The following is a 10,890-nucleotide window of genomic DNA, read 5'->3' as shown; positions in this document are numbered from 1 at the left end:
GATAGTGCGTTTCATACCCTCCGCTACGTGGCGCTTTTCTGTAATTTGGTTAATATTAATTCGAGCTTTTTCTCCGAAAAGTATTTATTTTCTAAATTGTTATGCTTTAGAGTTATTTAAAATACTTAAAACGACTAACTAGTGTTAATCAAATACGTCACAAAAACCACGTGATGAATGGCGCCTGCCATGGCCTGCTTGCTTGCACGCCGTCACCTCTGCTCGTCCGTGCGGTCCGTGCTTCGTTCGTCCGTACCGTACCGTCCGTGTCGTCCGTGCCGTTCTTCTCCGTTTTATGCCACAGCGTGTTCGGTCGACTTTGCTTGAAACAACGTGACGAATGACCGCCGCGTGCTCTCATGCTCGGCGTGAGTTTGTAGAGCTGAGCGGCTTGATATGGCTTGAGCTTCTCGTGCTTCCGTCGGGCTGCCTGGACCTAGATTTTTAAACGAAAGGTAAGTCGTTTTGCTCATTTGTCTCTCGACTGTCTTGTAAAGCTGGCTTTTGAATTTGCTGAGTCTGGGTTGCCGTCCGACGCCCCTCGGGCAGAGCTTTGTTCATGCGTGTTCAAGTGCCATCAGTCATCTGTGGATTGCTGTTGAGAGTACTTATGCCGTCATAGATTGAAGTTAATTCACTGACTAAAGCTGGGTCGACAGTGGTTCGCAGTGCGACGAATTCGGGGCAAGGTGTCCATTGAGTCATATTGATATTTTGACATGCATTCTTTGAATGGCGCGTCGCTGCTTTGGTTTATCACATAAAGTACGTGCAAAAGAAGCGAACCAGCGAACGTCGCTCAAGCGAGCTACATGGCTTGTGTGTACCGCCATACGAGCTGCAGTATGCTGCAGTTACGACGACAAACGCATGCATAGAATTTCGGGGGAAAAAACTGCGAGACGCAGTATCAAATTTAGATATTTAATATAGTTCCCAAGCAGCATATATATCCTATGGACGTCCACGGGACATCCAGGATAGGACATCCATGGAACTTTCGGACACTCTGAGAATGTACGGAGGACTATTCAAACATGGTTCCCACTACATTGCTACATCACCAAATGGAGCTCGAAATTTAGGTCTATGGTTCGCTGACATTATTTTCTATGTAAGAAAGCAAAATTCAAAATATTGACGGCTAATTTACCAGAAACAGTAGGGGTAGATTAGTCTTACTCATTTTGGCCGTACCGCCGTACTATGCTTAAATTCCTGTTTTACTCTTAAGGGTGACATTCGAACGTTGGGTAAAACCAGTCAGACGTCACTTGAACACTTGGTTGGAGTGCTGTGGGATGGCACTCTAGACACTGCGTTCGAATTATGATGCATGATGATTGCGTAAACTTCACAAACTTCACAATATTTCTTTCACCCGTCTGTGTTAATACGTGTCATGGGTTTATTGTAACATTGCGTCATGGCAATATCTTGTGACATTGTTTAATTCTCCATCAGTTTATTTTTTCACCAGCCGCTATTGTGCTACCTTCCGTTGGACTAAAGGAACGCGCCATTGGCTAGGCTTCAGTAAATGTTAAACTCTCCCTCCCCCGCTGGCCCAGATTATGTCCTACGGAAGTTACTGCTGCGTGGTCTGGTGTGCCAACAATGGGAAAACAAAGAAGCCACATGTCAAGGTTTTTCGAATTCCACGTGACCCAAGGTACGTATAGATTCTAAGGCTGTCCTTACAACATTTGATCGAAGCATAACATTTTGAAATGAGAACTATGGTCGTTGCAACCTAAGAACGAAGGGCGAGGGTAAGACGGGCCAGGGAGGAGGAAGCAGACGGAACACGAAACGCTAAGGAGAGAAGGAGGTTTTCCCCTTTCTTCTCCAGCGTTCCGTCTGCTCCCTCCTCCCCGGCCCGTCTTACCCTCGCCCTTCGGTCTTAGGTTGCAACAGACTATAGCAAAAACGATTTGTTCCATGTCACTTTGGTTTATGGACACCAATATCTTTCAGCATTTTAAGGTTATCTTGCCTCGGGCCTAAATTGATTGCATACCCTGGTGGGTATGCAATCTGTTTGTTTAGCTGTATTGCACTGTACAGTAGCATGAAGAAGAAAATCAAACTCTTCAAAACTTGAACACTTTGCTGAGAGGTGCCATACCAAACGGCAGTGAAACATTAAAAACAAGGCTCATATATTTGGAGTTTATTTGACCCTTACAGTATGTGTAACCTTGGTGGTACATACAATGTTCTGCAGGTCAAAAGCATGGCTACAGTACGCCAGACGTCCTGAGCTCCTAGGAAAGACAGCCAAGGAGCTCTATGAGGGGTATCGCCTGTGTAGTGAGCTTTTCACAGCCAAGGCCTTTTTGGATCCTGGGAAGACAAGGCTGACCAAAACGGCTATCCCTACTGTTCGGCCGCAAATGCTTAGGCCATCTGTAACATCCCAAGGTAACATATTCTTTATTTGCAGTCTGTACGGAGTTCTGTTATATTTTGCTTTTAGGCAGCACCAACTCTACGTCACTGATGCCAACTGCCAGCATGCTGTCAACGATGCTTGACAGTCTCAAAAGTTTTAATCTGATTTAATTAGTTTTATTGTTAGTTTGTGCTTAAATGTTTTATCTAATTCATTTAGCATTTTTGTACATTATCCCTGTAATGTCCCTGCGCATACTGTTGCCCATAACCAATGACCGGCCCAGTTTGTTGGAAAATTGTTTTAAAGCACAAGGTCAGCTGTATTGAAATACAGTAATTTGTGTCCTGCAATCAAGAAGGGCAGTTCTCCCAGTGCAGTATGACTTCTTACAGGGCATCCTAGGTTTGTAGCATACAATAGTGATATAAATGAAAGATAAGGCAGGTCAACGTTCCCCTGTTCATATCCAATTCGACAAGAGGACTCATGCCGTCTGAGTCATCTTCCTGACACTCATGTTTACAAGGTTAGGTTTAGTTCCCCATGCTGTTATGTTCTCATACATTAGCATACCGGGCCGTTAAAATTTAAGATATTCCGAGATTCCTAAGTGCCTTTTCAAGACCCGCCGGATCCTGTGTTTCGCCATGGATTAATATTGCTCAACATTAATTTTCATCACTAAGGGATTTCAATGCCCTTTCAGAGTGCTGAATATTTTCTGTTCCTTTGAAAGGTAACACTACTAACCTATCATTCGCCTGTAGCAGGAATTCTCCATCAGAAGCTTTATGAGCGGGTATTCATATCTGAGAAGCCAAAATTTTTCAGAAGAACCGGTGGCAACAACATGCCCCTGTGACGTTCCATTGGAGGGAAACAGAATGTCGCATCCCACAGCAGCTTATGGTGAGATTATTTATTTTTAATTGGCGGCTCATATCTGACAAGGAAGCCCTTTTCAGAAAAGCCGATGTCGGAACCAAGCCCTGGGGATGTTCGATTGGAGGGCAGCAGAACGTCGCCTTCAACAGCTGCTCACGGTGAGATCATTTATTTTAAAACAGGGGCTCATACCTGAGAAGCAAACATCTTTCAGAAGGACCGATGGTGGCACCAAGCCCCGGGAATGTTCCATTGGAGGGTAGTGGAACGTCACCTTTGGCAGCTGCTCATAGTGAGATCATTTCTTTTAAAACTGCTGCTCATATCTGACAAGCAACCGTTTTTTTCAGAACAACCGCTGGCGGCACCAAGTCCCGGTAATGTTCCCTTGGAGGGCAGTGGAATGTCACCTTCAACAGCTGCTCGTGGTGAGATCATTTATTTTAAAACAGGGGCTCATACCTGACAAGCAAATGTCGTTCAGAAGGGCCGATGGCGGCACCAAGCCCAGGGAATGTTCCAATGGAAAGCAGCGGAACGTCACCTTTGGCAGCTGTTCATGGTGAGATCATTTCTTTTAAAACAGCTGCTCATAGCTGACAACCAAACATTTGTCAGAAGAACCGGTGGCGACATGTCCCTGTGACGTTCCATTGGAGGGAAGCAGAACGTCGCCTTCAACAGCTGCTCATGGTGAGATCATTTATTTTAAAACAGGGGCTCATACCTGACAAGCAAACATCTTTCAGAAGGACCGATGGTGGCACCAAGCCCCGGGAATGTTCCATTGGAGGGTAGTGGAACGTCACCTTTGGCAGCTGCTCATAGTGAGATCATTTCTTTTAAAACTGCTGCTCATATCTGACAAGCAACCGTTTTTCAGAACAACCGCTGGCGGCACCAAGTCCCGGTAATGTTCCCTTGGAGGGCAGTGGAATGTCACCTTCAACAGCTGCTCGTGGTGAGATCATTTATTTTAAAACAGGGGCTCATACCTGACAAGCAAATGTCGTTCAGAAGGGCCGATGGCGGCACCAAGCCCAGGGAATGTTCCAATGGAAAGCAGCGGAACGTCACCTTTGGCAGCTGTTCATGGTGAGATCATTTCTTTTAAAACAGCTGCTCATAGCTGACAACCAAACATTTGTCAGAAGAACCGGTGGCGACATGTCCCTGTGACGTTCCATTGGAGGGAAGCAGAACGTCGCCTTCAACAGCTGCTCATGGTGAGATCATTTATTTTAAAACAGGGGCTCGTACCTGACAAGCAAACATCTTTCAGAAGGACCGATGGTGGCACCAAGCCCCGGGAATGTTCCATTGGAGGGTAGTGGAACGTCACCTTTGGCAGCTGCTCATAGTGAGATCATTTCTTTTAAAACAGCGGCTCATATCTGACAAGCAACCGTTTTTCAGAACAACCGCTGGCGGCACCAAGCCCCGGTAATGTTCCCTTGGAGGGCAGTGGAATGTCACCTTCAACAGCTGCTCGTGGTGAGATCATTTATTTTAAAACAGGGGCTCATACCTGACAAGCAAATGTCGTTCAGAAGGGCCGATGGCGGCACCAAGCCCAGGGAATGTTCCAATGGAAAGCAGCGGAACGTCACCTTTGGCAGCTGTTCATGGTGACATCATTTCTTTTAAAACAGCTGCTCATAGCTGACAACCAAACATTTGTCAGAAGAACCGGTGGCGACGTGTCCCTGTGACGTTCCATTGGAGGGAAGCAGAACGTCGCATCCCACAGCAGCTTCTGGTGAGATTATTTATTTTAAATGAGCGGCTCATATCTGACAAGGAAGCCCTTTTCAGAAAAGCCGATGGCGGAACCAAGCCCCGGGGATGTTCGAATGGAAGGCAGTGGAACGTCACCTTCGGCAGCTGCTCATGGTGAGATCATTTCTTTTAAAACAGCTGCTCATATCTGACAAGCAACCGTTTTTCAGAACAACCGATGGCGACAAGCCCCTGTGGTATTTCACTGGAGGGTACCAGCGCGTCACATTCCATAGCTGCCTGTGGTAAAATAAATCTCCTACACAAACTAGGTTTATGCAAACATTCGTATTTAACAGTGACACATTTTCCAGAGCAAATGGGGATGGCCAGCTCTCCTGGCCAGCTTTTGGACCACAGCACTCCACCTTCGTCTGTTGGCTATTCTGAATCATCTGGAACCTGTGAGTATAAATTGACTTCTCTACAGATTTAAGCACTGCAAATTGTGTTAAGTACCTCTGCATTTAGTATGCACATTGCTTCCAATTAGGTGACATTATTTGTCACTTCATTTTTGTGCTGGCCTATATAACTTGGAACATCACTACAGGGCTCTAGGTGACGGGGAACATAAGCTTTGAAGTGTGGCACCGTGAAATGCTCTGAAAAGGGGTGGTTTCCTAGTAATCTGTGCTTACTGTAGTAATTTGCCAATCCTGTTACGTACAGTTCTCATTTTGGATGACCCTGTTGAATGTAGTGATTGACTACGCGATTATTCAATATTTGAAAGATTCATCAATTTATGTTAATACAGTTTTTGTAGTGAAATTATTGCAGCTGAAAGACTAACAGCTAGTTTAATTTTTTTTCTGATAGCAGCCATTTGTGTGTAAACAGTGGTAACAGAACATGCGGAGCAAATGCCCACTCACAATTTGGAGATAATCATGAAAAACTCAGATATGTATGCTTCTTATGCCCGAAAGCAAAATTGCAGAACAGCCAAAGGTTGGGGGGAAGGGGGGTCACCACTTTGGAGGCCCGTGCACTCTGTCAAGCTTCAACTTTTACATTGGTGTGCTTGGAGAAGCAGCTGAAGCGGATGAGCATTTATGTTAGGTGGGTGGGTTTTTAAGTCTGGAGTTGGACATTGATACGTGCTTTGTTTATTTCGCAAACGTTTCGATAGTGGTGGGGGGGGGGGGGGGGGGAGGGGGCACATATTGCAGCATGGATAAGTGGTCGGTATTTGGCGGTATCGTTTCTGTCGGGTTCTACTTTTATCATTTTTGTGCAGCCTGACTTATGTGCTGTCGGTATTGTTTTGGCAGGCTCTGGTCGTTCAACACCTGCTTCCGCCAAGCTCTCAAGGAGGCCCAGGGACGTCATAAAACGCCTACAAGCAAAGTTTTCCAGTTACAGAAAGACAATATCAAGACTGCGCAAGCAACAGAAGCAAATGCCTCAAACAGCTGCCGAAGCACTTGAAATGGTGCGTCCGTTTGTGACAGAAGAGGTTTTTGGACTTATTTCGTCACATGTAAAATTAGGGCGCAAAGGACGAGGAAAACGGTTTCCACTGTGGTTCAAGAAGTTTGCTTTGCATCTGAACTTTCATGGCCCACAGGCATACCGTTTTCTATCGTTACATTTAACGCTTCCCACACAGCGTTCACTGCGTACGTGGCTATCGAACGTAAAAATGACTCCTGGTATTATACCTGGTGTCATGTCCTCCATCGAATCTCAAACGCGGTCTTGGAATGCACGTGATCGTGTCTGGACCTTGATTTTTGATGAGATTGTTTTGAAGAAGAACTTGACATACGACCCTGCACACGACATTATCCATGGACTTGCAGATGACGGTGTTGAACGAACCTCGACCATTGCAGATAGAGCCCTGGTTGTTGTGCTCTCTGGACTTTCCAGGAGGTGGGTTCAGCCCCTCGCATACACTGTTGGGCACACTTCAACACCGTCTTCTGTTATCCGGAGCCTCCTGATTTCTCTCATTCGAGAGCTTAAGACTGTTGACTTCACTGTGAAGGCCGTGGTCTGTGATCAGGGGGCTTCAAACGTAAGCTTAGCCAACCAACTTGGTGTATCTGCTGATAAGCCATTTTTTGAAGTCGACAACGAACATGTTTACTTTATCTTTGATGTTCCGCACCTCATCAAAACAACCAGAAACAATCTCCAAGCCCACAATCTTTGCATTGGGGATGAGGTCATTGAATGGTCCCATATTGTTGAACTTTATCGTTCTACTCATGAGATGAGGTTGCGATTGGCTCCAAAACTTACTAAGAGGCACATTTTTCAAAAACCTTTCAGTAACATGAAAGTAAAGCGTGCCACACAGGTCCTGAGTGCCTCAGTCTGTCTTGCCATTCTATCCCTTGTTTATGCCAAGGAGCTTCCTGAGGCAGCCATGGCTACAGCCTATTTTTGTGACAGAATGGACAGACTTTTTGATTGTTTAAATAGCTCGCAATTCAAGAAGACGGGGCAGAAGTTGCGTCATGCAATTTTGAAAGGAGAATCTGAGATACTCGATTTCCTTCACCAACAACTCGCATGGATTTCAACATGGAAGTTCCAAAGTAGGAGGCAGCCACAAACCACCATAGGGTGGCAAGTTACAATAAGGAGTGTCCTCATGCTCTGGGATGAGCTTTCAAACAGCTATGACTTTAAATTCTTACTTACTCGACGCCTGCAGCAAGACCCACTGGAGAACATTTTTGGGGCAATAAGACAAATGCTGGGCTGCAATACAAACCCAAATGTGAATCAGTTCACCTCGGGACTGAAACACATCGGGATAAAAAAACTGTTCAGACTCTCTAACAATGGAAATGTAGAGGATGAAAAGGCTGACCTCCTCAAGGAGTTGCCAATATTTTCGCACCATGAAAGTTCTATTGCAGACAATGTGGAATGTTTTTCAGTTGATAAGTTCCCGCCACTAGAAGATATTTCTGAGCTGGCATCAGACATCAGGTCTAACATAATTGATGACTCGTGCACTTACTACGTCGGAGGCTATTTGATCAAACTTTTCCTTGAACAGACAACCCGCAGCTGTGGCTGTTCTAAGCTGCTAAAGGATGAGTCTGACAACTTGACCAGGCCTCACCAGTATTTTCTTGTGCTTAAAGCATACCACGTGCCTGGGAAACTCTTCGGGAACCTAGTAGTACCATCACAGGCTGCCTTTAACTTCATTCAGAAACTAGAAAATCACTTTCTTGCCGTAATAGAGAGAGTAGCGCATGTTCGAGGAGTGTGTGCTGCCTTGTATCACACACTCTCAGAGCTGGGTGGTTTCAGCCTTTGCTCACAGGAGTGTCACAAAAGGTTTTTAAAAATGTTTTGCCGAATACGCTTGTGTTGGCATGTTCGGTTCCTTAACCGGAACTTGGGCAAAGTTCGGTTACACTCTTCGGTTGCTAGTAAGCAACTTGATAAGTTTAACTGTTAATAGCTTAATAGCGTATTAACAGAGGCGGTTGCCAAATCAAAAACAGAAATTGCTTATTAATTGGGCAGTGTAGCTTGCACTCCAAACATGTGCTTTCTTTATTTCCAGGAAATGTGTATCACGGCCCCCTTACACAAATATTCATCCACTTTCTGCAGAATTTCTATAGAAAATAGAAACTTGACTCCGCTAAAAATCTATTACGAAGTGTACGATTGCCGAACTCCTTCATACTCATTTATTTTTGTGATTATCTATTTCTTATAAAACATACAGAGCTTCTGAAGTAAGTAATGTACATATGAATGTGGTGCAATAAAATGTTTTCAAACCACTTACTGTTGTTGACCCCAAAACCTCCCAAAATGCTCCACCAGCCAGGAGTCAATGTGGCGATTATGTACTTCAATGTGTTCAATAAGTTGAACTGTTATTCGACACATTACGCATTTTGCAAAACTTATATCGTAAAAATCAAAATAAATCTGCGTCAACATAAAAACAACAACAAAAAAAAGAATCATCGGCTCCGGAGCCAAGGAGCTCCCGAGAGCCTAGCGAGGAGGGAGGCGAGAAGGAAAGAAAGAGAGAAAAAGAGAAGAAGAAGGGTACCGAAAAACCGAAACAAAAATGCCCAAACCGAAACTGCAACTAACTTGACCGGAACCGGAACCAGATTGTGTTTAATACCGTCCGCTAAGAGCGCTAGTTGCCACTGCTCTATCTGGGCCGTTGGGGCCTATGGCAGTGTCCGCTCTTTACCTTGTGTATATTACTCTATGGCCCGATCGCTAGCAACACCAGTTCTTTGTTTTTTCTTTTTTTTTTCTGGCATGGTTTCGCCAGTTTTGCACTGTTGGGCCGTTGGGCATGTGTGTCGCATGATTGAAATGCCTTTAGACATGGAAATGTGCTAATATACTCAAGTTTATCTATCTGTGAAGTTTTCTCTTGTGATGATTATTTTCAAAAAGAGCGCGAAAGACCGACGACGCGACAGTACGAGGTACTCAACGCAGTTGGTAAGCATACTTCTTTGTTTGCATTGTACGCGTTGAACGAGAAGTGAAGATTAAGGAGTTTTAGAATAATTTCGTGGCTGCTGTGCATGCGCAGACCCAAAACAAGCTTTGGACTCGAGCTTTGGGGCCCGTTATTTCTCGATAATAGCGTGGGTGCCGCAAAAGGCGGCGCTTACGACATCTCCGTTGATCGCGTCTTCGATGCCGTCGCCCGCTCGGAAACTGCGTGAGTCGCACTCGGCGACCACGGTCCGTATGGTCGAAGGGTATTGAAAACGCCACGGATCGCTGGTTTCACAGCTCAAAGCTATCGAGGCGTGTGTACTTACGTTCGCGGCAGACATGTAAGCATGCCTGGGTAGTGGATCGTTTAGGCTTCGTAAGTACAACAGAGCAGCTTGGCAGTGACAAAAACAAAACATGCGGCATTGAGTATAAAACAACTATAAAAACGTTACTCTGGACAAAAGGCTTGTTTAATTTTCAAGATAAAACGTTCTACTTCGAAATAAAAGCTGTCGCGACATCTTCGTGGAGTTTTAAGCGCGAGATGCTTGCATTTGGGGGGTCCCTGGCAGAGAAACGCTATTCAAAAAACTCTTCGCCGCAATCTTCGCTATTTTGCCGTCCGTAACCCTCGGTAAAGTAGCGCCCGATATTCTAAAACTCCCTATTTTCTCGGCACACGTTTTCTCGTTAAGCTACAATGTATTTTTTTTAACTAGTTGGATTTGCTTTATCTGTCCTAATGTTTGGATCAATGGGTAGCATAATGAAAAGTTGCCACTCGTTATGTGTATGGTCCGAGAAAGTGTAGCTTATGTCCACGGACCACGTATTGAATTCCTAATGCTACTTTCAGTCCGTTGTTTTAGAAAATGTCTTATTGGGCTATCAGTGTACTGATGTCGTTCAACTATAAATTAATTACATTGATCATACCTCATTACATTTCAGAAGTTAGACTTCCTTGGAATTCGGTTCATGCAGAGCCAGTATACCTTTTCTGTCAAAATGGTTGAAGAGGATATCCGCCTTTTGTTTTGAAGTTATGGAAGTGGACTGGATTGTACTGTTAGGACAAACTTCGGTCCCCTGACTTTCTAGAATTGAAGTGGGTTTACATTTGTCGGTTAGAACTTTTGATAAAACAGTTGTTCCTTTTCGCCTCTTTTTTTTTTCTCTTTCATTTTGCAATTGCGATGTGATCAAGCGGAGAACCGAAGTTATTCCCAAATGAAGCAGCAGCAGTGTGTTCCCAGCTTGCGTCACTTCGATTCATTTCTAGGCATGCCACGAAATGAATGCCCCTGTTCATACACCGTTGGAATTGGGACTGACTTCAAAATGCAGTTCGACACAGTGTTTAAGCG

General features: G+C 44.8%; 1 protein-coding gene across 9 annotated transcripts; it reads left to right on the top strand.

Annotated features, from left to right (window-relative positions):
* The first annotated feature begins 296 nt into the window (after positions 1-296).
* LOC121836326 lies at positions 297-8,665 on the top strand. Of its 9 annotated transcripts, none has more exons than XM_042291189.1 (21): positions 297-455; positions 1,572-1,672; positions 2,228-2,424; positions 3,230-3,307; positions 3,364-3,441; positions 3,498-3,575; positions 3,634-3,708; positions 3,768-3,845; positions 3,902-3,976; positions 4,033-4,110; positions 4,167-4,244; positions 4,301-4,378; positions 4,435-4,509; positions 4,566-4,643; positions 4,700-4,777; positions 4,834-4,911; positions 4,968-5,042; positions 5,099-5,176; positions 5,233-5,307; positions 5,377-5,466; positions 6,340-8,665. In XM_042291189.1, exons 2-21 carry the CDS (start codon positions 1,575-1,577, stop codon positions 8,493-8,495), a joined length of 3,774 nt encoding a protein of 1,257 aa, XP_042147123.1. In that variant the 5' UTR covers positions 297-455; positions 1,572-1,574; the 3' UTR covers positions 8,496-8,665. The 9 variants fall into 9 exon arrangements, with proteins under 9 accessions (XP_042147123.1, XP_042147121.1, XP_042147122.1 ...); XM_042291187.1 differs by having other exon boundaries at positions 3,634-3,711; positions 3,905-3,976; XM_042291188.1 differs by having other exon boundaries at positions 3,634-3,711; positions 4,167-4,241.
* Positions 8,666-10,890: the final 2,225 nt, after the last annotated feature.

The sequence above is a fragment of the Ixodes scapularis genome, unplaced genomic scaffold, assembly GCF_016920785.2.
Source record: "Ixodes scapularis isolate PalLabHiFi unplaced genomic scaffold, ASM1692078v2 PGA_scaffold28__5_contigs__length_5199819, whole genome shotgun sequence".
Lineage (NCBI taxonomy): Eukaryota > Metazoa > Arthropoda > Arachnida > Ixodida > Ixodidae > Ixodes > Ixodes scapularis.
The sequence above is the reverse complement of the archived record's forward strand: the minus strand, read 5'-3'. Positions and strand labels throughout refer to the sequence as shown.

Excerpts from the sequence above, each read along its gene's own strand:
- LOC121836326 (XM_042291184.1), top strand. The coding sequence starts at position 1,575 with ATGTCCTACGGAAGTTACTGCTGCGTGGTCTGGTGTGCCAACAATGGG. Across the intron at positions 4,912-4,967 it reads ACCTTTGGCAGCTGTTCATG|AAGAACCGGTGGCGACGTGT; the intron begins GTGACATCATTT and ends AACATTTGTCAG. Across the intron at positions 5,308-5,376 it reads ACATTCCATAGCTGCCTGTG|AGCAAATGGGGATGGCCAGC; the intron begins GTAAAATAAATC and ends CACATTTTCCAG.